The following is a 27714-nucleotide window of genomic DNA, read 5'->3' as shown; positions in this document are numbered from 1 at the left end:
ACACCTTGTCAGTGGCTTTACTGGGACTTGGGGCTGTGAATGGCAGGATCTCGATACCAGCCAGCCCAGGTAAAAGGGAACTTTGTTCACTCAGGAGTTGCAAGCTGCAGCAAGGACAGTGGTGGGCATGTGTGGCTGGCCTTGGGTGAGGGGACCCAGGGTCGGAGTGCCACTGGGCGTTCTGCTCCTCACAGCTGCTCTGTGTCAGCTTCATTCTTCCAGGCAAGCTTCCTCACCCCCCGCACTGGGTTTCCTTCTCTCAGCGCCCAGCACTTGCTTTGCCCCCAGAGAGGAGGTTCGGGTGCTGTGATGGACATTATTGGCACACAAAAAAGCCTCTGGCCCTGACCTTGGGCCCCCACCATGGTGCAGGCCAGGCTTTTCTCTGAGCTACCACCTAAAGCCGTCTCCGCGCCTTTGCTGTATTCCTGTCTCCTTTCTTCCTGGCCCTGGGCTCCACTGGCCACCGCTGGGATCTCTGGGGCTGAGCTGCCATGTGCTTTCCCCTCCCCTCTTGTGGTTTCTTGCTGTGCATCTGGTTTGGGGCAGTTTAATATTCACCTTGTTGGTTCTGCTCAAACAGGCTGGAGGCTCGCCGCTTCTGTGGCAGAGCTTTCCTGGGTTCAGGGCCCCATCCCTCTGCCCCTCAGTCCTCACTCCCCCAAGCCCTGACTTGGGGTGTGACTTTGCACAGGCTGCTGGGCCCTTGGCTTGGGTTTCCTTATCTGTAGGCCTGAGAGCTCTTCCATTAGGGCTAATAGCTAACTCGTCATTTCTTTCCTGGACTTGAATTTCTCACCTTGTTGTCTTCCTTATTCTCTCTGCCTCCTATCTCCAGTTCTTGGTCCACCTGGCCCAAGTGTGATCTTTTCAAAATGCAGACGTGGCCTGGCCACTGCCCTGCTCAGAAGCCTCCTAAGGATCCTAGAAGTAGCCTAGAATCTAGGCCCTTGGTGATGTGACCCTTGCCTAACTCTCCTGGCCTGTCTCTCTGCCCTCTGTCCCTAGGCACATGTCATTTCTTCTGTTTGGGACTCCCTCCTGGCAACCCCCTTCATCCTTCTAGATCTAGCCCAAGTGGCCCCTCTGTGAAGTCATTCCTGAACTCCCTGTCTCAGGAGTTGGCACCCACTGGGCTCCCAAAGTCCTGGCACACACTTTCACTGTCAAACTTCTCACAGAATTGTTGTCATTTATGTTGATCTGGTCAGGTTTGTATGTTCAGTTGGCTCCACACAGAGCAGGCATCAGTGGATCTTTATTGAGTGGACAGACGGAATGCACAAAACAACATTGGTTTCCTCATCTGCAGAATGGGGATATGGATAATTCTTACCCAGCCCTCCTCACTGATATTATTATTCATGGGGAGCATTTTGCAGGTGATACCTGCCCCTGTCTCGGTTATTCCTTCCTGGGCCTTGGCGCGATCCAAGGACCCAAGGTGAAGACAGCCCTGGATGCTGTCCAGGGTGCTGAAAGGGACCCGCAGCCCTCCCAAGAGGTGAGACAGCCTTCGGGACTCACCCAAGCTTGGTTGTAGCTTCCCCTGCCTTCCAGGCCATGGCAGGGTCATGGGTGAGCAGACCAGCCCTATGTGTGTAAGACCAGACCCTGGGAAAATGCCCAACAAAAAAACGAAAACTACATATGTAATTTTAAGTGTCAAATTCTCTAGTAGCCATTTTTAAAAAGGAAATAAGGGTGCCTAGGTAGCTCAGTCAGTTACGCGTCCAACTCTTGATTTTGGCTCAGGTCATGATCTCACAGTTTGTGGGTTCAAGCCCTGTGTCAGGCTTTGTGCTGATGGCATGGAGCCTGTTTGGGATTCTCTCTCCCTCTCTCTCTCTGCCTCTCCCCTGCTCACATGCTCTCTCTCAAAATAAACAAATAAACTTTAAAAACAATAAAAAGAAAAATAGGTGAGATTTATTTTAATAATATATTTAACCCAATATATCAAAAAATCACTTCAACACATAATCAGTAAAGGAAATTACCAACATTCTCTTTTCTTACTAAGTCTTGAAGTCTAGTGTTTGTTTTACACATACAGCACATCTCAGTTCAGCCTGGTGACATTCTAAGTGCTCAGTAGTCAAGTGTGGCTAGAGACTACCATATCTAGAGCACAGCTCTAGATAGAATAAAGGCAGTGGCCTTGGACATGTCAGTTCAGAGTCATTTGTGGAAAGGGGGTACAAGTACTACTTGCCTCACTGGGTTCTGATGGGGGTTCAAGAAAGTGATGCAGGGAAAATTCTCAGCACAGTGCCAGCACAAAGTAGGTCCTAAGTCAGTGATACTGGAACCTAGGTATTCAGGGGATGCAGGTGGACAGGGAGGGGGTGTTGGGGAAGTAGAGAAGGTCCCAGGGAGACCTGTGGACTGTCAGGCCTACCTCAGCAGGGCTGGGGGAAGGGTGCACACTCCTCCCCACCCTCAACAGCCTGTCTTCCTTCTTTCCACCTGCAGCCACGGACTCCTGGGAAAAGGGAGGCAGGTTAAGACTGGCACTCGAACAGACACATTAAAACTCAACAATTCACTTCCATTAGGCACCAATTAAAAGGAAATTAGGTGACCAAGGAGGCCTGAGGGAGACCTTGGGTGCAGGATACTGCCAACTTCTGCCTCTCTGGACTTACTTCCCTCAAGGCTTCTTGCCCACCCTGGAAGTTCATGGGGTCCCACAGTTGGGGCTTTTTAGGGGCAGTCCCCAGCAGCCTCCATTATTCCTCCCTGCACTTCTCCAAGGCCACCAACCCCAGGAAGACCCCTACCCTCTTAGGCCCTCAACATACATGTTAAATGTCAGGACAGAGGAGCCTCCAATAGGGCTTTGGCATTTCAGGCCAGTGGAAAGTCAGGAAGGGTGTCAAACAGAGGACTGGTGTGATCAGATTATATATTAACAGGATTGCTCTGGGTGGAGGGAAATGGATGGGGGCGGATAATTAACGAAGAGTAAGGGTGGATACAGAGAGACCAGTGAAGAGACCATCCATGAAGGGAACTTTTAGTGGAAGGGGCATGGAATTTATATGTGTGTAGTGGGTGGAGTTGTCAGCCCCTGATATGGACAGTATGGAAAGAAGCCAAGGATGATTCATGGCCTTCCGTCTTATGCACCTCAGTGGATGACTGTGCCATTAGATTTGGGGCACTGGAAGAGAACCAGCTTTGGGGAACATGATTATGACTTTGGCTTTGAGTGTGTTAACCTGGAAATACCTTGGAGATGGTCAAAGGGGAATTTCACATAGGAAGTAGGTGGTTAGATGCACAGGACTGGAACACAAAGCTGGGTCAGAGTCATTGGTGTGGCAGGAGGCCGTATTGGAGTGGGCCTGCTCGTAGAGTGAGCAGGAGTTGATGAAATGAAGACAGTATAGGCAATTCTTGCAGTGGGGCTATGAAAAGGGAGAAGAAGTTCAGGGCCCACTGTAGGCTCTAAAGGTGAATTAGCCGGCAAGGATGATTGATGGAATGTTTCCAGCAAGGAAGAGGTCATCCTATCCCCCTCCTCAAGATCCTACATAACGACAGACCAAAAATAACCAGCTCTGCCATTCTGGGAGGCAGGGTCCTGGGACCTGGAAAAATGGGTATCATCACGGAGACTGATTCTGCTCATCTGCTGGGCTGCAGGCCAGCCACACTTCCTGAAGAGGGGATGGAAGGTAGAGGTGGGCTCGCAACAAGACCTCAGCTCTAGGACCTCTGGGAGGAGGAAGCTTTGGACTCCCGGGGGAAGTTTCCAGGGTACAAGATAAAGGCACGTGCCCTGGGCTCTCAGCAGTCCTTGCCCCTGCTGCTCCTGACCAGGCAGGAGCAGGGGCAAGCCCTCCCCACGATCCTCCCCACTGGGCCTGCTCCAGGCTGGTATGTCCCCATCCCCTGTGGTGCGTGGCACAGCCCCAGCCATCAATCCAGGCCTCCCTAGAGTCCACCAAGAAAGTCAATATTTAATTTGGGCATCATGTTAATGCTATCGATTGCTGCCTCCCCTTCTCCGCTTCCTCGGGCTCATTTGTCACTTCCCACCTACTGGGGGCTGCGGGGGTGGAGTGTGCTGGAGCGCAGAAGAGGCAGAGCTCACTCTGAGGTTGGCTTGAGAAAACTGGCTTGCACATGAGGGTGCTGCCCTGAGCCACCTTGCTTCCCGTTCTGCCTGAGAATCTCTGATCTGCTTTGTTTGAGTTTCCTGAGCCCTGGCCCCAGGGAGTGCACTGAGGTGGGGAAGAGAGAAGAGAAGTCGACCTTCCTCCCCGGTGGGGACTGTGTCTAATTCCCTGTAGGGTCCACAAGCAGAGCGGATGTGGTTGGAATTGAATGGTAGATAGAACCTGCGAAGCACACCACTGTGGGAGAGAAGTGAGAAGGGAATCCTAGGACCCAGGGCCCAAGGGCTATTCCATTCGAGCTTCTGGAACCCCTCTGGGTGCCTAGCACTGTGCCTGTATAATGCTGTGGGACCCACACGGAGACCTTGAGATGAGGATCCAGCTCTAGGCCCAAGGAGAGGCTTGGGAGTGCTTTGAGTTTAGAGCTCAGCTGGGCAGCAAAAGAGGCCGAGGGGAGGGCAAAGCTCACCTCAAGGCTGTGCTGGGCTTTGCTCCACAGTTTGTTCTTGTCACCTCTGGGGATCCAGATCCTGGCAGATGGGCTGTGCCCCTTGGCACTCTTGCCCAGCCTGGCCTACCCACCCTCAGGAGGGGAATGGAGTTGGCTTGGGGGCCAGGCTCATGCTTAAATTGCAGCTTGATACTTGCCCAGTGGGCTCGGGCAAGTTAAGTAAACTTTCTGAGCCCTAGATTCTTCCTCTGAGAAGTCTCTTAGGGCCTTGGTCACTGTACAGTTTTCAGAGGGTCAGAAATGGGCAGGGGCAAGCCGCAGTGGCCCAGGGGGCGTTACCAGCCTTCTCGCACTACACACCTGCCAACTCTGGTGCAGCCTTGAGAAGCTGCCAGCAAATGCTGCTACAGGCCACTTGCTATCAGTTAGGCCTGGGCCACCGTGGTACCTTGGCACTCCTCATTAGCCAGAGCCCGCAAGCTGAGACCACATCGCTGAGGGGATAGTTGGGCCAGGCCTGCCTTCTAGCACTGGTTGACCGAACGGTCCGGCTTGGGGCACCAGAAGGTGACAGCAAGACACATACGCACACACATACACACACGTTCAGAAAGAAATTCTGCTTCAATAAGCTTATCCAGAATCTCGCGGTTGAAAAATTGGAAAAGAAGTTGTTTCCGTTTCAGCATATGCGTATTATGCTTCACAGAATAGCATTATTTCTATTACGAGTTATGTATGAAAAATGCCAGACTCTTCTCAGTGGGCAGGACACTTGAATATCTTAATCTGGCCCAGGTGACTCCCATCCGGAGCTGTCCTAGGACGCCTCAGTGGCCCAGTTCATCCACTCTGAGCCGCTCAGTCAAGCCTGGAGTCAGGAGAGCCTGAAGTGGTCGTTCACATAGTCAGTAAACGTTGTCCACTGCCAGCTCATGCCAGGCCCAAGCTGGGCATTGACAGTGCGAAGATGAGGAAGACAACGTCCCTAGGAAGGATACCAAGGAGGAGGGAAGCAGGACGGATTTTGTTTCCTCTGCCCAAAACCTCCGAGGGGCCTTCTTTTGCTCTCAGAATAGAGCTAAGCCTTCCCACTGTGGCCCGAGAGGTGGGGACTGATCTGGTCCCTGTCCGCGTCCGCAGCTCTAATGTGTCCCCTGCCACTCTCTCCTCACTAATGGAGCTCCAGCTATGTGGCCTCCTTTCTGCTCCTCAAACACATCTCATGCTCTCTCCTAGACGAGGGCCTTTGCGCGTGCTACACCCTTTACTTGAAAGGCTCTTTCCCAGTGATTTGCTTTGCTGGCTCCTCATTTTCTGATTGAAGCCATCTCCTCAGAAAGGCCTTCCTTCCATACACTTCGCCCCTCCGAGTCCCTTTGTATCACATTACGTTTTGTATGACATTTTATATTACAGCCTAATCCTTCCATAGCACTGCTTCCCCTCCCCCCCCTACGAAATTACAGCACCTGCTTATTGTGTGTCTCCACCCCTCCCCCCCCCCAACCCCGCAACTAGACTGTGAACCTCAGAGCACGGCACAGGGTGAGATTCATTGACATACATACCATTGCCTGGCACATGATGTGAACTTAATAGATATTGCTGAATGGATGTGGAATTGAAGGTTCCCATAGGACAGCAAGAAGTGGGGGACCTGGAGCTAAAGCTCTGGCCCTTCCTGCTCTGCCACAGGCTGACTGTGTCTGTGTCTGGACCTGGGGGGTGGGGGGAGGGTATTGTATGCGCAAGCCTAGAAAGGAGAAAGCCCCACAGGACACCAGCCTCAGGGCATGCATATTGCAAGAGGCTCCTTCCTTGCATATTAACTTGCTGCCGGAGGGCGGCTCTGGCTCCTGCTGAGCTTTTCACGGTCAGGGCCGGGGTTGATTGGGGGTGGGGTTTGGGAGGACAGAGTATGGATGTCCAGAAGACCACATACACCTTGGGGCGAGGGTGTCACCTGTGGCAATATAGGCCGGGGCTTGTTCCCAGGTGGCCATGTATGGGTGCTACGTGTGCAGCTGCGTGTCCCAGCGTGCCCTGCCCTTAGCTGGCCTGCGGTGCACACAGGTGGATGGCGTTTTACATGTCATCCCTTCCAAGCTCAACCGAGAGAAGGAAGGGCCCTTAGAGACCATTGCGTTCCACTCCCTCCCCCCTCCCCTGCATTGTGCAGAGAGGACAAGGCCCACAGCGGGGAGAGAGGTTGCTTGAGGTCACATCATGAGTCCATGGAGGGTCAGGGCTAATGTTGAGTGAATAGTGAGCATTTATGGAAAACCTCTGGTATACCTGGTGTTGTGCGGGACACTGGGGACTCCCCACGCTAGAGAAGCCACAATTTGGGAGCTGGGGCTAGGGGAAGAGGGAGTCAGACATGGACGTAAGCAATAGGCTCCAGAGCGGGAGAGGTCTCCTCTGCCTTTGTGGGGAGGGTATCCAGGAAGGCTTCTTAAAGAAAGGAAGCAGATGTGCTGAGCTTTGAAGACAAACTGAAAGCTCAGCAGGCAGAGAAAGGGGAAGGGGCACTCCAGGAGGAGGGTGCCATGTAAGCAAAGGAAGCATGGAGGCATGAAACAACCTGGCAAGTCTGGGAAACCCTGTGAATCATGTGGTTTGGCTGGAGGGGAGGGGAAGGGAGGGGAGGAGAGGTGGGGGGAGGGGAGGGGAGAGGAGAGGAGAGGAGAGGAGAGGAGAGGAGAGGAGAGGAGAGGGGAGGAGAGGAGAGGAGAGGAGGGGGTTGGGCTGCAGACATGAGGCCCGGAGGGAGGCAGGTTCTGATCACAGTGGGCCTCGAAGGGCCATGTTAGGGGTTTGGATTTTATTCTGAGGGTTGCTGGGGGAATCACGGAAGCAGACCTGGGTTTTGGAAAGATTTCTGTAGCTACAGAGGAAAAGCGAATTCGATGTATGCATTTTGAGCACTTACTATGTGCCAGGCACCCCGCTAGGTCCTGATGATTCAATTTGGAGTGAGGCGCCCAGTCCCGGCCCCGCGCTGCGACAACAGACAGGTGTGGCAGGTAGAGATCCTGGTGCACAAACTCCAGAAATACTCCAATTCTCTATTCTTGTTAAGTCAGCTCCAGTCTGACTCACGCTAAGCCCTTTCCTACGAGTTGGCAGAAAATGCAATCTCAACCATCACCGGGGTCCCCTGCCACCTTGTCCAGAGTCTCGTGCAAGGACCTGCTGTCTCACTTGGGCCTAAGCATGGAGGAGGGGTCACCTGTCTTTGATCACACAGAGATGCCCATTGTCTTAGTTTACGTGGTCGCTGAAGTTTCCGGCTATTTAGCTGTTCCTCTGTTACTGAGGCTAGGCCTTCCCCCCTCCCCCACCTGGACTCCAGCCTCCCCAGGTGCACCATCTTCCACAACTCCCACCACCAGTCAGGGGTGGGGCTGCTGGACACATGTCCCCACCACTCCCAGGACCACCCACCCCCTCCTGCCCACTCTGCAGCTAGCTGCTCTGTCTCCATTCTCTCCCCCCTTCCCCTCCCCCGTCGGCTCCCACCCTCTTCTCTCCACGTGGGAACACCTAGCACATCACTTTCAGAAGGTTAGCTTTTTCCAAAGTCAGGATGAGCCATCAGACTTCAAACAGCTTTTGTAAGCAGCCCCACACTGTTCCCTGGGGCTAGGAAAACCAAAGGGCTGGGCTACCAGCTTCGAACGGGGAGGGGAGCAAAACAATTAACATATCAATACATTATCCTGTCGAGGGAGTGGGTTAGTGACCCTAGCAATGGCGCTCTGAGACAGCTCCGAGACTGAAGGGACACACCAGGGACAGGAGGGAGCTCAGACAAGGGGCACCGGACTCATTCCTAGGGGGTCTCCTCCCAAGGAGCAGAGTTTCTGCCAGACTGAGCCCTGAAGATGGTGAGGAAAAGTGTTGCAGGAGAAAGGAACAGCAGGTGGGAAGGCCTCTTGGTGAGAGCCAGCAGGGGTGTGTGAAGAACTGACCGTCGGCCTTCGTGAAGGAGGTGGGGCTAGGTGGTGAAAAGCCGAGGTTTGGAGTTCTTGACCATAAAAAGCCTTTGAAAGATATTTACCAAGGGAGTGACAAGACCAGATTTCTGATACGAAACACCACGTTGCTGGCAGTAAAGAATGTATGGGGGAAGGGGTAAAATTGGAGGCAGGGGCGGCGGTTGGCAGGAGCTGCAGAGATCCAAGGACAGTGGCTGCCTGAACCTGGGGCAGTGGCCTTGAGGGACGGCGGAAGAAGACACCAGCCACAGATCATTACGAAGAAGGGGCAGGACCTGGGGCTGGGGGTTGGGATTAGGGGAGGACAGGCCTTCGAATGACTATCTGGGGCCAGTCCCTGAGATGGAGCAGATTGGGTTGGGATGTAGGTGCCAGCAGGACACCCAGGGAGAAGAAGGATTTGGGGTGCCGTGGACCCCTCCCCCCACCCCACCTCGGCATCCCCCCTGCGATTCCCAAACTTCCCGCTAGATGGAGGACTGGTGCTAAGAGACCGGCTCCCCTCCCATCCTCTGCACCTCACCCCGGGAGGGATGGGCCTTCACTTGGGCCTCCTCAAACCCCGCGTCCCTGAACTCGCCACGAGAGCTCAAGTATTTGGGGCCCTCAGCTGCCCCCGCTCCCCAGGACCGTGGCCTCAACCTCTACGGTCCAGTAGTGGGGGTATCAGCCCAGTGACCTCTGCCCCAGCCTCCTCGGCATACCGCCGTGTGTCCGCGAATACAGCAGTGTTTCCGTGTTCCGAGGGGCCTCAAAAACCGGCGGCCTCCCACGGATACGCCCTCAGCTTAGAGACCTTCCTGGCAAGGGCGCCGTGGTTGACCCCCACCCCGCGAGGCTCTCCTTCTCCCCGACCCCACGCTGAGGGAGGAGGCACCCGTTCCTCTCACTTACGTCCCGGCCCCCCAGAGGCAGGCCTCCGTCCAGTCCCAGGCCGTCAGATGTCCGGCATCTGGGCCTTTCTGGACCTTGCAGACGTGATGCAAGGTTGGCCAGGGCCAGGCAGAGCCAAATAGGAGGCGGGGCCTAGGGTGGAGTCGACCGTGGGTGTGGCCTCAGGGGCGTGGCCTGAGTGTTCCGGAGGCGCGGCGGGCGGGAGTGGGGGTGTGTTCGGGATCCCCCGAACTTGGAAGCTTCTTCCTCTCTTTCCCTAGCCTCTTGGCTCGCCCGGGAGCCCCGCCCGCCCTGGCCCCCAGTCCAATAGCCAGACAGACCCGCCGTCGGGAGGCTCCTGGCCCTGCTTAGCAGAGGTCATTTCTCGGGAGGCCGCGCCCAGCTCCCTGGAGCTGCCAGGCCTTGCAGGGAGGAGGGTGGACGGGGGATTGCATTCTCGGGCCTGCGCCGAAATCCCTGCAACTTCCCCCCACGCCGCGTTTCCATTCTTTTCTAGATAGGCCGCTGGAGGGCCTGGGGGCTTGAGCCGGGAGCGGGGAGGAGTTGGTCAGGCCCCTGCGCCCCTACGAGGCCCCCCTTTCCTGCCCCTCCGAGCTCAGGCCTGGAGCCGGCTCTAAAAATAGACCTAGGCGCCTAACGTGCCCACCCAGGAGGGGGTCTGGGATGCCTGAGTCACCCTGCCGGCAGGGCCTCCCCTCATCTCTGGGAGCCGAGGCCAACTCGATGGCCGGGCATCACTCCGACTCTGTTGGCTGCACTCTGGGCTCTTGGCTGTGCCTTGTCCTCCTCCCAGGCCCCGGGAACCGGCCAGGCGATGGCAGGCCAGGCTGGGCGTAGCGGTAGCAGCCACAGCCGGGAAGGATTAGAAGTTCTCGGCCCTGATTTATTTAGTTGTTTTTGTGCGTCTGGCGACGGTGCTCCCCCACCTCCCTGGCGGGACAGTCAGGTCTACACCTGCCCTTCTCTCCCCGCCCAGGCCCTCTGGGCTGTTCTAGGCTTCTGGGTGGGGACCTGAGCTCAGAGCTGCAAAAAGTCTCAATGTGGATCTTATAGATTCTGGAGCTACCACCCCATTCTACAGATGAGGAAACTGAGTCCCAAAGAGAGGAAGGAGTCTATCACAGAGCAGACTGTACTGTAAGAGCCCTGGATTCAAATCCAGTTCTGCCTCTTAGCAAGCCACTGTTTCCTTACTGTAAAGTGCTCAGGCTGAGGATGAATAGATGATAGATATGTAGGATTGTCCTGATGATTAAAATTACTTTTTAGAAAGCAGCCGAGGCGTACTGGGAGTTTCACTTGGGTTCAACCCCAGCCCAGCAAGTTCATTGCCATCACTGGCACCTATATTTCTCCCCTCTGGATGTGCAGAGGCGGATGAGTGGGTGATCTCCCCTCCTTGGAGCCACTCAGCTAAGGTGGTGTGGGCATGGTCACAGGGACGCTGGGATGGACGTGCAAAACTTGGCTGTGAGTGGGGAGGGGGGAAGGGGAGGCGGCATTGCATCTTGGGCTTTGCACAGGTCTGGCTCACCCGACCCTGTTTCCAGATCTCACGAGGGGGAATATGTGGGTCAATCCAGGTTTAAAACCTGCAGACTTGGGGGCATGAATGGGCTCAAGAGTTCCCAAGTTCAGTTTTACCTCGTTGCCAAAGGGTAGGGACACCTCCCCCGCCCCGCCCCCCCCCCCCCCCCCTGCATTGAGGAAGCCCTGGCCTGGAACCCTGGTCCACAATCTTAGGCTCTCTGGAAGAATCCACCTACTTCCAGCCACCTGTCCTCTTTGTCAGGCCTTCTCTGAATGGTCAAGGCTGACAGCCCTCCAGTCAGTTTTATTTCTTTATATATTACTTGTTATTTAGGCCGCTTCGAGGCGGCGGGGGAGAGGGGGCGGGGGCGGGGGGAACCTGACTTATATCGGTCAGAAATGTCACTGACCTCTCAAGATGACATGAAATCAGCTATGTAAATAGTGAAGGGGCCAGGGTGGGGGTCAGATATGAACATGGATGTGAGCTACAGGGCAGGAATGAATTATTAACACTCCCCAATAATAATAATGTTAACAACGAACATTTGTGAGTGTTTACTATGGGCTTGGCTTAGTTTCACATGCGCGAATTTAATCCGCCCCCCAATTCCATGTGGTTAGGGTTATCATTAAAACCCCATTTCATAAATATGGAAACCAAGGGCTCAGAGAGGTGAAGGAATTTGCCTAAGAGAACAAAGCCAGGAAGTAGCAGAGTCAGGATCAAACCCTCTCCAACCTTTGATTTTATTTTCTGCCTTGATGAAAAAGTTGAATTTTCACCCTGAACTTCCCCTTCCCCTGCCCAATCCCTTAGGTTCCCTTCCTGGCCCAGTTGCCAAGGTTGACAGGCGCCGCCCCCCTCCCGGGCGGCCCCCCCCCCCCCAGCCCAGCCCTGGGCACCACTGGAAGGAGGTGGGGCTGGAAAACAACAAAGCTTCTCTCCACCCAGAGATTCCAGGATTCAAGAAATTTACGAGTCCAAATGTCTGAGGCTTTTGCATGGAAAGAAAGAATCTGGGAGTCCCTGGATGCTCTCCTCCTCACCGCACCTCCCCCAGGAGACTCCTTGGCCTGCCCTCCAGGGCGGGGAGTTTGTCCTTTAGAGGGGCTGGGCCCCTTCTTTCATTCATGCGGCAAATATTTATAAGGCGGCTTAGTCTGTCATAGGCTCTGGGGGATAAAATGGTAGCAAAGCAGCTCTTTGTATGGCTTATAGTCTCGAAGGGCACAAAGACACTCAGATAAATCGGTGGCGGATAACTGATGACACCGCTCCCTCTTCCAAGCTTCTGTTGAGATGTGCCTCTTCTGAAAGACGGGCCCCCACCCCAGAGTGGGCAAGAAGGTGAAGACAGTCTCAAGAAGAGTGTAGAGGGCTGGGGGGCGGGGTGGGGGGAGAGCCTGCCAAGAGCTCGCGCGTGTCGTGGTGGTGAGGGTTACCCTTTCTCATCGTGTGTACGGAATAGCTGCCATCTACGGAGGTCCGGGAACCGAGCTCGGCACTTTCGACGTGGCGTCTCACGTAGCCTTCAGTGCCCCCTTGTGAGCTGCCAACAATTCTGTTTTACGGACAAGGAAACCGAAGCTCCCCGCAAGGGGTGGGGTGATTTGCCACAAGTCACAAAGCTGGTAAGTGGTGAGGTGGGGTTTGAGCCCAATTATTCTGGGGCTGGAGACCCCATCCTCACCTACTATGCTGAGTTCTTGTTTGATTTTTAAGTGAAGAAACTAAGATCCAGAGGGGACTAGGGATTGGCTAAGAGTCACACAGCACAGCACGATTGACTTGCCTTGGTTGGTGGCCAAAGGGAGGCCCGGGTACTGGTCCAAACTGTCTCCCACCAGGGTCTTGGGAGGCCAACGCTCTCCCCTCCCACCCTCCATGAAAGGGATTACTGGGGGTGGGGCAGAGCTCGGAGGAAGGCTGGGGGCCAGGTGGGCCTGGGGGTCCTCAATGCTGCCTGTGTCCTATCCTCACCATGTTCCTGGAGGCCCTGTGCTGTGGGGTAGAGGCCCTTTGGGGTGCCTTTTCTTTGTTTAAAAAAAAAAAATTTTTAATGTTTGTTTATTTTTGCGAGAGGCAGACAGAGCACGAGTGGGGGAGGGGCAGAGAGAGAGAGAGAGAGAGAGACACAGAATCAGAAAGCAGGCTCCAGGCTCTGAGCTGTCAGCACAGAGCTCGACGTGGGGCTCGACGTGGGGCTCGAACTCGCATCTCAAGCTGCGAGATCACGACCTGAGTCGACGTCGGACGCTTAACCAACTGAGCCACCAGGGTGCCCCTGGGGTGCCTTGATCAATGAAAGCTACGTCTACCGCCCCTTCGGTGCTTGTTCTGAAATGTCCCCTCCACGCAGGCCTGGGGCCGTGGCTGGTAGTCAGGAGAAGAAGTGTCCTTCACCTTCCGGGAGCTTCCAGTCTGTCTGGGGAGGCGGGGAGTTGCCTGGCTTGGGGATCCTTTTACCAGTGAACATCTATGAGCATTTACTAGATAGCCGGCACCATAAAAGTGCCTTTCTCTTTGTCATTATCTCCCTTAATCCTTTCCGCAAACTCTAAGTGATAGATATTGCTTTTATCTCTGCTTTGCAGAGGAAGAGGTTAGGCGACATCCCCTGGTTACGAAGCAAGCAACAGCCAGAGCCAGGATTTGAACCCAGGGACAGGAGATCTAATCCCAGGCTCTCCTGCAGGAGTTCTCTATACGGTTTCTGGGCCAGCAGCATCTGCATGGCCTGGGAACTTACTCAAAAAGCAAACTCCACTGAATCAGAAACCCTGGGGGGCTGCTGTCTTTGACGAGTCCTCCAAGCTGGAGGACCTCTGCCCTCCCGCTTTGTAGCCCTGGGGCGATTGCAGGTGACTGATTAGGATCAGGAGCCCTGGGGTCGGGCAGAGCTGAGTTCAAATCTCTGCTCCACCCCTTCCCAGCCCTAGGACCTTGAGACTTCAATCTCGAGCCCTTGGCTTTCTAGCCCACGAAGAGGTAAGGACGGTGCCTTACCTCCTGCAACGGCTGCTGGCTGGGTTAAGTGAGATCCCACGTGCTAGGTGGAAAAAGAAGGGAGGGGAGGCTCAGAGATGGAAAAGGACTTGCCCAGGAGTGTTCCCAGCGAGGGCTCTGTCCTGTGGGTCTGTCCCCAAATGACCAGTTCGAATCCATCTCTACCCTTGCCAGCTATGTGACCTTGAGCTGATGACGCACTGCTCTCTGCCTGCGTCCCCACACTTAGAACGGGCAGCGCCATAGTACCCGGGGCCTCCTGTGGATGATTGTGAGACTGAGACGAGTTTCTCTACGTTTGGTGCCACCCAGTGCTTTAGAAAGGCTCAATAAATCTTAGCTGCCGCCACTAAAGGCCGAGCCGGGATCAACGCTGGTGTCTTCTCACGGCCCCCACCCCTGGTCAGAGCACGAAGAGTCCGCGGGCGGTCAGAGAGCGCGGGAATTCTGAGAAGCAGAATTTTCCCCGTGGCGTAGAGCAGAGGTCCTCCACCTGGGCACTGCTGACATTCTGGCCTGATAAGTCTCTTATTACGAAGGGACCGCCCTGCGTGTTTGTAGGATGTTCTGCGGCATCCCTGGCCTCTACGCCCCCAAGTTGTGACCATCAAAAACGTCTCCAGACATGGCGAAATTGGGGAGCAAAACTGGCTCGGTAGAGAACGACTGAGGTAGAGTAGTCAGGCGAGGTGCTTTGAGGTGCTGTCGCACACCAGGTTAGGTGGGTTGATGGGGGATCCTACAGTGCTACGCTGGGGAGGCAGGAGCCTAGGGTCTGGGTAAAGGTAGGACCGGAATCCAGGGCTCTTGTGTGCCTGTTACCTCCCCAAAGATCCCTCGGAACAGGTGCGCTGAGCCCAGGGGACAACCGAGTTGGGGCCCAGGACTGCCTGGCATGTTCTCCCTTCCTCCCTCAGGTGTCCACCTGTCTGGCCGTTGCCACATCTGCATCAGTGCCCGTCAGTACCTGTGTAACAGGTACTTCTCCAGGTACAGGTACAGGTACAGGTACTTCTCCAGAAGCTCCAGGGTGGTCAGACCAAGCAGGTGCCTGGTGCTATGCGCTGTTGAAATAAGGCCCCCTGGTTGGGCATCTGTAAATGCTGCCAGGGCCAGGGCTGTCGGTGTGGAGGTTGCCGCGGCCCTGCAGGGGAGGTGGGCATCGGCAGAGTAGAGCACTGGCCCAGCCGCTGGGGCCATAAAGCTGCCACCAGAGGTGAAAGATGGGTCTCTCTGCCACAGGGACGTGGACAGCCGTGGAGATGTGGAGGCAGGGCTGATTTAAGACGGAGGGAGGGAGAACGAAAACCAGAGTCAGAGTCAGAGATACAGAGCCAGAAACAGAGACGCAGGTAGATAGAGACAGGGAGAGACAGAGACAGCGGCCGGGTGAAGAGAAGCAGAGAACAGGGCAACTCTGAGATAAAGAGAGGAGAGAGGGACATAAAGATACAGAAAGTGTAAGGAAAAGGACAGAGACCAGAGACACAGAGAGACGGAGATTCGGAGTTAGGGAGGCAGCTCCCCAAACAGAGGGACACAGGACAGTTAGAAGCAGCGAGGCAAAGGCAAGAAGAGAGAGCCAGAGAGCCACAGAAGGGCCCGAGTCACGGGGAAGAAGGCGGGCTAGAGAACCAGAGATGGACAGAGACACCCGGAGAAGCCAAGGGAGGCAGAGAGTGGCCTTGGCGCTCTGGTCTCAGTTTCTCCTCTACGGCCCAGAAGCTGTGTGCGTGTGGGTATTTCTGCACACGTGTACCTGCATGCCTACGCTTGGGGGGGATACCTCCTGTGGGCGCGCGTCTGTGTCTGAGTGCCTGGAGGGTGCCCGTGTGCATTTACCCGCTACTTCCCCAGTGGATGCCTCTGGGGTGCCAGGCTCAAGCTGTCGGTGAAGGGTACCAGTGGATATGACCCCTCGTGGAGCTTCTTGCTTATTAGTAGAGAAAGACGGTACACACACATGCACACACACACACATACAAATACCGCAGCTACGCAGACATTTGAAACAGACTCAGGATTAGGAGCGACTGGGGATTCCTCTGGATCTGGTGGACGGGGAAGGCCATTCTAGGAGGTGACTTCGAGGTGAGGCCTGTCAAAGAGCCAGCCCAGTTAAAGATCAGGGGCAAACCCAGGCAGAGGGAGGGGTTGGTACAAGGGAAAATCAACCTGGTGAATTCAAGACTGAGAACGGAAGCCAGTGGGGTCCACAGCTTCTGGGGTGAGGCTAGGGAAAAGATCTGGGGTTTCACTCTAGGCGAAATGAGAACCGGAAAATTGGAGCGGGAGCGTCAACCCAACAGGTACAGATCTGGAACGGCCTGGATGGCTGCTGGGTGGGAAGTAGGGGTTGGGAGTCTCCCGCAACAGTCCAGGCAGAAGAGCGCGTGGCTTGGTCTGTTGTGGCCATGTGTGCGCGCATGTGTGTGCACCTGTGCATGTGGAGCTCAGACCACCTCTGCTTGGCTGTGGGAGCCTCTGGGGCCTGTCCTGGGACCAGGCCCCATCTTGGCTTCTCACTTTCCTCCGGCTTCATGTACTGCCCCTGCCAGATAGGGATTCCCCAACGGCCAGCTGGGACAGTGGGATGGGTGGCCCTTGGGCACAAGCTGACATCTGGGCATCCTACCCGGGGCCCAGGAGGCCTTGGTAGCCCCACCCGGCAGCGGCAGGCAGGCTCCAGGGCAGCTGGTGGCGATTAGCGGCGTTGATTATCTCGTGGCGATGCCATCTGGGGTGAGGGCACTGAGCCCAGCCCCACAGGATACCCTGCTTGCTGGCGTGTAGAGCTTTCTGGGGCTGAAGCATATAAATGTGTCAGCAACGCTTGTGTGCCTGTATGTGTGTACATGTGTCCGTGTGTGAGTGGGGGGTTTCTGTGGGAGCTGCCCGTGTCTATGTGCACATGTGTGTGCGCCCCGTAGATCCTCGGGCTTCTCTGCTTGCATACGTGAGTCGTGATACCTGTGGGCACGGGTTTGTGTTTCCCTGTGTATGTGCGTACCTGCATGTATCTGTACGTTCAAGTACACACAGGGCCGTGCGTATGTCCAGGGATACATTTCTGTGGGTTCGTACGTGCTCATGTACGCGTCTCTGTGTGTCTGTTTATGTGGAGTATGTGTGTGCATGTGGCTGTGTAAGCATAAGTGCCCACATCTGCGTGCGACGTCTACACGTGTGTTGTGAGACAGCATATCTGTATGTTCCTGGATATGTGCACGTACGCGTCAGAGGGAGGGAGGGGCGTAGGTACGTTTCCAGACTGTGCCTGTAGTATCTCCAGGCTTGGCTGTTCTTGCGAGTGCCTTGGGGTGCCACGAGGGGTTATCTGCATTCCACCTTCTCTGGTCCCTCCAGCTCTGGCTGATCTGGGTCCAGCCCTCCCTTCCTGCCTGGGAGAGTCGACTCTGAAGGGGGGAAAGGTGGGAGTTGTCCGGGATGGCACAGTAGTTAAGAACGTGTGCTGGGAGTCCAGACTAGCTGGGTGTGGGTCCCCGTTCCACCACCTACTAGCCATGTGATCTTGGGCAAGTTGTGCTGTTCCTATGCTCCAGGTTTCCCCATCTGTAACATGGGGATAAGAATAGAATTCTCCTCGGGCACCTGCGGGCTCAGTCAGTTAGGCACCCGCCCCTTCATTTAGGCTCAGGTCATGATCTCACGGTTTCGTGAGGTCAAGCCCCATGTCAGGCTCTGCGCTGGCCGCTCCGGAGCCTGCTTGGGACTTGCTCTCTCTCTCTCTCTCTCTCTCTCTCTCTCTCTTTCTCTGTCTTTCTCTTTCTCTGCCTCTCCCCTACCTCCCTCTCCCATAATAAATAAACTTTATTTATTTATTTATTTATTTTTAATATTTATTTTTGAGAGAGACAGAGCGTGAGTGGAGAAGGGGCAGGGAGAGAGAGCAAGACAGAACCTGAAACAGGCTCCGGGCTCTGAGCTGTCAGCACAGAGCCCAGTGCGGGGCTGGAACTCGGGAACGGCGAGATCATGACCTAGGCTGAAGTCGGACACTCAACCGACTGAGCCACCCAGGCGCCCCATAAATAAACTTGAAAACATTTAAAAAAAGAAAAACAAGAATAGAATTCTCCCTCCTGGGGTGGTTGTGAGGAGTCAAGGAGTTAGCCTCTGTGAAGTTCAGTTGGCACAGACCCTGACCTATTTGTGTTGCCTGTTAGTTCCCAAGTGCCCTCCTCTGGGACAGCACCCTACCCCGAGGCAGAGCCAGAGCTTACCCACCCCTCAGGCGGGGAGTGCCCAGAAAGCCCCACCCCTCCACTTCCCGCCTGCTGAGCTCAGCATTTCCCAGGCCCCACCACTGTCATAGCCACATCTGGGACGGCTCCCTGGGCTGGGACCACAGTGGGGCTCCTCTTGTGGCCTTGGTTGGGGTTTCCGCTGACTCAGCGCCTCTGGCTCTTAAGGCGGGAAATCCCAGGCCTGCTCCCCGCTCTCCCGGGTTAGATGGGGCCACAGGGCTACCATTCAACCATGTTGTGTCTACAGGAAGTCTCCCCTGGTCAGGACACCCCAGTTGCTCCCTCCTCCCTCCATATCCATTCCTAGGACTTGGGAACCGATTTATTTATTTATTTGAGAGGGCAAGCTGGGGAGGGGCAGAGAGAGGGGGAGACAGAATCCCAAGCAGGCTTTGCACTGTCAGCACAGAGCCCAAGAGCCCGATGCGGGGGCTCGTCCTTACAAACCGTGAGATCATGACTTGAGCCAAAATCAAGAGTTGGCCGCATAACCCAACTGAGCCACTCATGAGTCTTTTGAACCCAATTCTGGGTAGTTCCTCAGCCTTGGTGCCCAGAAATTTGGTTGCTGCCTTGGGCAGGGGACCCTTGGGAGGGTTTGATCATCCCTGCCTCTGGATGGAAGGGGACACTGTACCTGCTCCTTTCTGCTCAGAAGTCCCATCGCTTGTGTGGATGCTTGAATCCCGACCTCCTTCCCTCCCGCTACCCCCACCCCTGGCTGGTGTTCACAGTCATAATAACAGGGAATTATTTATTGAGTTCTTTTTTTTTTTTTTTTTTTGATACCATTTTTATTAGCTGACAAACCTAGTTTCTTACAGCTCTTCTTTTTTTGGGGGGGGGTTATAGCTATTCTTGCATGTTTGTTTATTTTTTTATTATTTTTAAGTAAACTCTACCCCCAAGGTGGGGCTCGAACTCACCACCCCAAGATCAACAGTCCCATGCTCCAGCGACGCAGCCAGCCAGGCGCCCTATACTGGGCTCTTTTGTGCCAGACCCTGTATAAGCACTTTCACAGACTAACGGTATACAGGTCATTATCTCATCATACAGATGAAAAAAGGGAGTCAAATAGTAAGTTCCAAGCCACAAAGCTAGAGCCGAGGACAGAGACTGGAGCCCTTCTAACCTCACGGAGTCAGGAAGAATAAGGGAGCTGGCTGGGTTCCACTTCCCGGGGGATGGGGACGAGGCTAGAGCAGAAGGGGTTAATGAAGCGCCCACTCCCACACCCGAAGGGGCCCTCCCCCCCAGTTCCAACCGAGAGAAACCGACTAACTGGGACTGTGAGGCTGAGAAGCTGGAAAAAGCTGACCGAGGAGGCATGGGCAGCAGCCACGTCACCGCTGCCACGGAACTGGGGAGGAGGGTCTCCAACACCCCCCCCCTCCTCCCGCAACACTCCTCCCCCCCCACCCGCCCGCCCCAGCCTTCTGAAGGCCGGGCCAGGAGAGGCGAAGGGGGTGGCACCGGGGAGGACCTTCACGTCCAGCCGGGCCCTTAAAGGGCCGGATTCCCCGCCCACCCGCCAGCCCCCGCCAGCTGCGGAGTCCCCCTCGCCGGGCAGCTCCGGGCACGCAGGGTCCCCGCCCCGCTCGCTCGCTCGCTCGCTCGCTCACCTGGCGGGGAGGCGGGCGGGGCGGGCCTGGGCGCGGGGCCAGGCCGGGAGCGGGGCTCTGCGTCCCGCCGGCCGCCTCTGCCACCGCCGGAGCCCCCTCCCGGCCCTCCCTCCCGCCTCCGGCGCGGCGGGCGGGTCCAGCTGTGTTCCATTAGCGGCCCTGGCAAGTCCCCAGCCCCCTGGAACCGCCCCTCTTCCCCCACCCGGAGTGGCCGGCGGTCCCCGGCAGACAGGCGCGCGCTGGCTCGCGGGGCAGCCTTCAGCCCCAGGAGCTTGCGACCTGGGAAGCCGGGGGCCCCGCGCCGCCAGAAGTGACCGAGGACCCTCGCAGCGGGCCTGAGGATCCCAGGCCCTTTTTCCCCTGGCTGGCTGCCCTGGGCTGCCTGCATTACTCAGTGAGGTGGGGGATCCCCAGCCACGGTAAGTGGGGGTGGAGTGGGCTGCCTCCGGTGGGGGGGCTGGGGACTCGGCGGCCCCCAACGTGCTGTGTGACCTGGGCCAAATGGCATCCCCTCTCTGGACCTCAGTCGCCTTCTCTGTAGGGGAGCTCTAAACTCCATCCCAGGTCTGCGCTCGCTTGCTCGCTCCCTGCCCCCAAACCTGCGCCTCTGTATTGGGATGGGATCACATCCTCAGGAAGCTTCTCTCCTGTCCCCGCAGCCCCTGCCGTGGCTGGGGCCCAGGGGAATGGAGGCTAGAGAGGAGGAGTCGGAAGGGGACACAGGCACACTGATATTCCCGCCTCCACATGCGTCCACATGCCTCCCGCGGTTGGTAGCTCTTCCACTGACTGGCGAGACTAGGAGGCCGGAACAGGGTTCAGGGATGGGATGTGCACCCCACTAGGAGGAAGGATGAGTAGGACGGAGAAACAGTTCTGCCCCGGGAACAAGGGGTCTGGGGTCCTATCTCCAAAAGTATTGAGGTGAGGGGTTCTTCCTGTGCTCACTCCCTATTCAGGAAGGGTGATAGAATTCCGTAACAGCTGGGGGGGGGGGTGAGGAACGAGGTCAGACTTGCACAAGAACTTCCCGGCAGGAGGGCCGACCGGAGGGACGGTCACAGGCTGGCTATGGGCACGTGCGTATGTCAGGGTGTATCCGTGAACATGTGTCTCGGGGAGGATGCCGGTGTGCAGGTAGGTTTGGATGCATGCATGCACTGGCACAGATGTGTGTGTGTGTGTGTGTGTGTGTGTGTGTGTGTGTATGTGCCCGTGTGCCGGCATGTGTCATGCTGACACACGAATGACTCCGGGTGTGCCCGCGCGAGCTGCCCGTCTCGGGGGAGGCCGGATGATGTATGGCTCTCCTGGCCGCTCGCTGAGCCTGCATTGATTTATCTGGGCCCATCCATCAGGGTTTAATAAAACTAAGAGACGAGCATCCATCAGCAGGGGAGGTTGGCAACAAGGTCCTGAGCCCAGCGACCTGCTCTCCCACCCACTGTACCCAGGGGGGAAGCTTCCTTGGCCCGCACACAACTCTGTGATACCTTCTAGGAGACTTGGCCTCTGACCTTGTGGGTGCCTGGCAGGGCTGCCTGGCTGAGCTGGGTGCAGCTAGCCAGGTACCAGGCTAGTATATGCACAGGCGGTTAAGATCTTGAAATACTTCCGAGTGTCTTGGCAAATAGTCTCTGTCTCGAGGCCCCTCCCTATCCCAACTCACCTGGCCTTCTAGGACCCTCTAGATTTCTCCTTCACGCAGCAACTATCCACTGGCGCCATCAGATACCGCCTGGACCCAGTCTCAATGCTCCGGCCAGCATTCTGCTCTGGCTGGTCGGTGTCCGTGCCATACCAGTGGTTAAATATTTTGAATATCACCCTGGCGAAAAGCCTAGCCCAAGGCCTGTGGTTGGGCCTCTGAGAGGGACGGGTGCCTGGCCAGACCTCCTGCCACCCCAGTACTAGGGCCTGGGCCCCATGGGCCGGCTGCTACTCGCCTATGTATGATGCTGCGTGAACTCAGGAATCCGTGTTCACAGTCTCTGTGGTTTTCAGGTGCTGCAGCTGTGGCCGACCTCTCTGGATCAGGATGTGGGCACCTTGGGTTTCTGGCTTGTGGCTGCTCAGTCTCTGGGCCGCCTGCAGCCATGGGGCAGATACAGGTGAGATGACACAGGAGGCTCAGGGTGCCATAGGCCTATGACCGGCTCCTTGAGATACAGGAGCCCTGTGTACATATGTGACCCCGTGCCTCGATCACGTGGGCATTTGTAAGAGTCCCAGGCTGGGCTCAGGGTGGTCTGAGGTGTTTGCACCCGTGAGCCTGTGCAGTGTGAGCTAGAGTGTATGTATGTGTGTTTCTGTCTGCATGTTTGTGTATCTCTGAGCATCGCAGAGTCTCTCTGTGCCTCTGTACATATCCCTCTGTCTCCGTGTGCGAGAGAACAACTCTCCTCCCGGCACGTAAACTCACCGTGTGCACAGAGCGTTGGCAGGGCCGGTGAGGTTCCTGCAGAAGGAAGCTGCATCTTGAGAGAGGCCCAAGCCCTTCCAGTGCCTTTCATGGAGGAGAATCCGTCCTCCAGCCCACGTGTTCCTCCTCCACACGGCTGGCCCTGGATCCTGGATGAAGAGCCCGCCTCGAGGCCCAGACGCTGGATGGGACAGAGGGTGCAGCTTTCCAGGGCCCAAAGCCAGAGGAAGTTGACCGGGCAACTTGCCCTGCCCTGCTGGGTGCCCTCTGGGCTTCGTAGCTTAGCTGCCTCGCTGAGCAGAAATAGAACTCCTAGAACCCTCATCTAGCTGAGGGCGGCACAAAAACCAAGGTGCAGATGTGAGAGGGGTGTGCCCCCAGGGTGCACGTGACTGCCTGCAGGGCTGTGTGCGTACATGTGTGTTTCTGCCTGTATGCGCGAGTGCCTTGCTCTCTCCCTTACCGGGCCGCCTGGGGGATGGGGCAGAGAGTTTCAACATCTGTAAGGAATCTGGGCCCATGGCCAAGGGTGAGTCACCCATTGCTGCTGCCGATGCTGAAGACAGTGATAGTCTTTCTGGCCAGACCTGGGGGAGGGAGACTCCAGTGGGGTCACTGGGCCTAGAGATCCAGGATTCCTTCCTCAGTTAGGCAGCCAGGGAGTCCAGTGCCCAGCTTCTAGGAGTTGTCCTCATTATCCTGTCCCAGCTACCGCAACTGCACTGATGGGAAGGCCTTTTGGAGTCTCTCACCTCTAACTCCTGTTATAGCACCTTTCTTAACATTTTGCTCAGTCAGCCTGGAGAGGAGGCAGCCCCATAGTTGCCCATCTGTCCCTTCAGGGTTCTGAAGACCCTAATTAAGCTATCTCCTTCTCTAGGAGCCTCTACCCACTTACCATACCCCGTCTGGACCCCCAAGGTCCTAGAGGTTCCCTTTAGCTTGTGGTCTCTTGAGGCCCTCAGTCTCTTCTTACTGTTTCATAAGGTAGTTATTATCTAGGTGAAAAGTCATTCTGTTGACTCAAGTCTTCTGTCTGGCCTGCCTTTCTGCTTTAGATGTAGGAAGCAAACCCCAGCCATTGCTGAGAACACGTGTACCAGCTGCACGTGGCATCTCTGGTGGCACGGGTATCCCCAAGTCACACGTGTGCAGACATGCAAATGTACTTGTATATAACACAGGCATGCATAATGTGAGCTTTCTTTACCCCCGAAGTGTTTCTCTGCACCCCCCCTCCCCACGCACACCGACTAGGGTATATCAAGGAGGGAGCACATGTATATATCCAGCCCCCATTCCGTCTGAGTTCTAGGGCTGCCCCGAGTTTCTTTTGCTCTCTCTCTTGCTGACCTGCCTCCTGAAATCTCGGGGGTTTGGGTTCCGGGAGTTCTCGTCCTGCTCTGCTGTGAAATCAGTGGCCCTGAGCGCAGCCTCAATCTCTGGGCCTCGGTCTTCCCATCTGTATACTGGGGGTCCTCCTGGCTCCCGGGATAGCCAGGGTCAGAAGGCAAGAGGTAAAAACAGCCCCAAGGCAGGGCCTGGTTAAAGGTCCAGAATGGGGAATAAAAACTTGCTTCTCTCCAGCTTTCCCAAGGGCCTGGCTGTACAGCCACCTCAGCCAGAGCTTACTGAGTGCCCCACTGCCAACTCTCTTCCAGGTGAGCAATGCCCACCTTCACACCAGGAAGGACTCAGGTTAGAACACAGAAGCCATGTATCGACTAACGTGACTGGTGAGTGCCCATCTCGTTCAGCCGTCCCTCCTCTACGTCTTCCTGGAGTGGCTGTTACCCCTTCCTCACCTGCCCAGCTGAGCTCTTCATCTGGTGTCTCCCCCCAAAGGCTTTAATCTCATCCGCCGACTCAACCTCCTGAAAACATCTGCCATCAAGAAGATCCGCAACCCCAAGGGGCCCCTCATCCTGCGACTGGGGGCAGCCCCCCTCACCCAGCCCATGCGGTAAAGGCCCCAGTGTGACCACTGGGAATCAATGCTCCCCAGCAACTCTGGACGTGGGGGCCTGAACCCAGAGGCCCCTGTGGGTCATTTTATCCCACCCTTTGCCAGGGGTCGACCTGGTCTCCACCCCCGGGGGCTTACAGGATAGGCACAGAGGAGATGCCTGGCAGGCCCACCCTCTCCTCTGTCCCTCCCCTCTTTCTGGCTAGCAGTCGGGGGACAGGTCTGTACCCTAAGGGCACTGTGAGGACTCCAGGATGTGTGTGGGAACCTGGCAAGAGCTGTGTGTGTGTGTGTGTGTGTGTGTGTGTGTGCCCACACACACCTACATGTGCCCACATGTGAAGTTCAAATTCCTACAAGTCTCAGGGAGGTCTAGTCCCTCCTTCCCTCTCCAGCCTTATCTTCCAAAATGGCCCTCTTTCTTTCTTCCTGCTCTTGTCGGGCTGCATGCTTTTTAGCTTTCTCCAAAACCTCTTCTCCTAGGCCAGCCCCGGCTATTCTGGATTCCAGGGCATCCTGGATTCTTTGGAAGAACTTAAGTACAACTGTAATGAAATGGTGACATGGCCATCCTGGGGAGTCTGTGTTTAGGGCCCTACCTCTCCCCAACCCGTCATCAGACTTGAAGGCTCCTCGAGGGCAGGCACCTTCTCCTTCTCTGTGTTTTCACCACTGTTATCCCCGGCAGCCAGACCCACCTGGCACATAGTAGGCACCCAATAACTGTCGGTAGAGTGACATGCCCATGGCTGTGTCGGTTTGGAGGAGGGGGCCGGTGCGTGTCCCACGCAGGTTCGGCGGTCCTGAGGGCCCAGGGTGGGCAGCAGCTGGCCTCTCACCTGAGCCTCAGGGTCCCCTCCCTGCTCTACCCCCAGACGAGTATTCCCTCGGGGCCTCCCTGATGAGTTTGCCCTGGTGCTGACACTATTGCTGAAGAAACACACCCGCCAGAACACGTGGTATTTATTTCAAGTGACCGATGGAGACGGGTACCCACAGGTGAGCCGGACCCCCCGCCCCGCCCCCCCCCCCATGGATCTTGGGGCATCTAGCATGCCAGTCCGGCCCAGCCTCTGACCCAGCTTGTGAATTCTGGGGCCTCTCTGCTCCATCCCGGCGCCCACCCTCCAGGCTAGCCCTGCCCCAGCGACACCTATGCCTTTCTTTCAGGGCGAACTGCTCTGTGACCCCCACCAGCTTCCTTCTCTCTCTGGGCTTCAGTTTCCCCTCCTGTGAAATGACCTCGAGGGCCCCGAACTTTGCCATACTGGGGGCCCTGGGGCTCTGATTCTCTGTCCTTTCCTTGTTCAATTCCACACAGATTTCCCTGGAAGTCAACAGTCAAGAGCGGAGCCTGGAGCTCCGGGCCCGCGGCCAAGATGGTGACTTTGTGTCCTGCATCTTCCCGGTGCCCCAGCTCTTTGACCTGCGCTGGCACAAGCTGGTGCTGAGTGTGGCTGGACGCGTGGCCTCCGTGCACGTGGACTGCACCTCAGCCTCCTCTCGGCCTCTGGGGCCCCGGCGACCCATGCGGCCTGTGGGCCATGTCTTTCTGGGCTTGGATGCCGAGCAGGGGAAACCCGTTTCGGTGAGTGCGAGGTCGGGCTCTGGCCTCTGCTCCCGCCTTCTGGGAGCCTGAGTGAGCTCCCGGGAATCTGCATCTGACCAGGTCCTTCCCTTGCTCAGAATCCTCTCGTGGTTCCCCACTGCCCTCCAGATGCAGCCTAAACATATTAACCTCGCATGCAAGGCCCTTCATGATCTGGTCCCTAGAAATGTCTATGGTATTACCTTCCTTTACATCTCTCCATACTGTTTGCTCTGGTCAGTTCCTTCCTAGCTGGACATCTCACCTATTACTTCCCCACCCCCACATCTTTGTCTTTGCTGTCACCTCCCCCTGGAATGCTTTTCCGTGCAGACCCATCTGCGGAATATCTACTGGTCCTTCAAGGCCCAGCTTAAATTTTTTTTTTTTTTAACGTTTATTTATTTTTGAGACAGAGAGAGACAGAGCATGAACAGGGGAGGGGCAGAGAGAGAGGGAGACACAGAATCGGAAACAGGCTCCAGGCTCTGAGCTGTCAGCCCAGAGCCCGACGCGGGGCTCGAACTCACGGACCGCGAGATCGTGACCTGAGCCGAAGTCGGACGCCCAACCGACTGAGCCACCCAGGCGCTCCAAGGCCCAGCTTAAATGGAACCTCCTCCGCCTTGTTCCTCTGGGCCAAAGTGAACTTTCCTCCTTCCTCTCCCTCTTTCCTACGTGTGCGGTTCCGTTTTGCTTTTGGTGACCACCATATTCTTGATGGTCTCCCCAGGTGAGACCGGAAGGTCTCTGAGGGCTAATCCTGGGGTGGAGCCATCTCTGTGCCTCCCTGGCAGCCAGGACACTGAGCTATTTGGTAAAATGAAGTGAAACTGACTTGTGTGTCCCCTGCAGTTTGACCTTCAGCAGGCACACATCTACTGCGACCCAGAGCTTGTGCTGGAGGAGGGATGCTGTGAGATTTTACCCGGAGGGGTGAGTGGCCCAGCTCCAGCCCAGCTGGGAGGGTTTGGGGCACTTCCCAGGGGCTAGTGTGCTACAGATGGGGAACCAGCGAGGGGATGCGTTGAAATCTTGGGATGAGAGGGTGAGGGGCAATCTGACTTCTGTACTGACCCCAGCCCTTCCCCTGTGCTGGACAGTGTCCCCCAGAGACCTCCAAGGCCCGCCGGGATACCCAGAGCAATGAGCTCATTGAGATCAATCCACAGACCGAAGGCAAGGTCTACACTCGCTGCTTCTGCCTGGAGGAGCCTCAAAACAGCAAGGTAGGTAGACAGGTACCTGTGGCACCTACCACAGGTAGGTACAAGTGGGACTCTCCTCCCCTGACCTGACTGAGGTCCAGCACTGGGTTCAGTTGTTCCCAGGGTAGGGAGGGCACCGGAAGTCCCGCCTATCTATGAACTACCCCTATAGGATTCAAGGAAGCAGAGAGCCCACTGCGTGAACTTGTGCCTACCTGCCTTTTGGCACTGAGGGATATATCCATCTAGCTCTGCCACTACCCAACCCCTCACTGATGCCACCCCAGACCCTCCTGGTGAGGTCAGGACCAGGCTTGCACCGAGGGGCAGTTTCTCCGGGACAAGGGTACCCGGGATCAGAGGCCCGGCCATACTGCTTCCCTCGGGGCTTGCTCGCTGTCCTGGGCCCAGCCCCAGCCACTGCCAGGCTGGTTCTACACCCCAGCACCATGGCCAGCTGCCCTACCACTCTCAGGTTCTTTAGGGTGGCAGGGAAGCCCAGTTCCTCCCTTAGCCCCACCCCCAGGCTGGGCAGCCTCCCTGCCCGCTGGGCATCGTGCCCAGCCTTTGGCTGCAGGAACACAGGATCCCATTGATTCATGGTCTTGTTTTCTCCGACAT

The 27714-nt window shown here is 56.3% G+C and overlaps 1 protein-coding gene across 6 annotated transcripts in view; it reads left to right on the top strand.

Moving 5' to 3' along the window:
- The first annotated feature begins 19981 nt into the window (after positions 1-19981).
- The window catches only part of COL16A1 (collagen type XVI alpha 1 chain), a 50422-nt gene continuing 42689 nt past the window's right edge, over positions 19982-27714 (top strand). For 4 of the 6 annotated variants that reach the window (XM_040467605.1, XM_040467574.1, XM_040467589.1 and 1 more), the window contains exons 1-7: positions 21914-22020; positions 23993-24067; positions 24177-24294; positions 25173-25296; positions 25619-25885; positions 26741-26821; positions 26989-27114. In XM_040467605.1, coding sequence (XP_040323539.1) covers positions 21948-22020; positions 23993-24067; positions 24177-24294; positions 25173-25296; positions 25619-25885; positions 26741-26821; positions 26989-27114 — 864 coding nt within the window. In that variant the 5' untranslated portion in view covers positions 21914-21947. Of the gene's footprint in view, positions 20329-21913; positions 22021-23992; positions 24068-24176; positions 24295-25172; positions 25297-25618; positions 25886-26740; positions 26822-26988; positions 27115-27714 lie in introns of those variants that run through there. The other 2 variants (XM_040467595.1, XM_040467612.1) reach the window with 2 other exon arrangements.

Source organism: Herpailurus yagouaroundi, unplaced genomic scaffold, assembly GCF_014898765.1.
Source record: "Herpailurus yagouaroundi ecotype Mexico unplaced genomic scaffold, PumYag 77, whole genome shotgun sequence".
Lineage (NCBI taxonomy): Eukaryota > Metazoa > Chordata > Mammalia > Carnivora > Felidae > Herpailurus > Herpailurus yagouaroundi.
The sequence above is the reverse complement of the archived record's forward strand: the minus strand, read 5'-3'. Positions and strand labels throughout refer to the sequence as shown.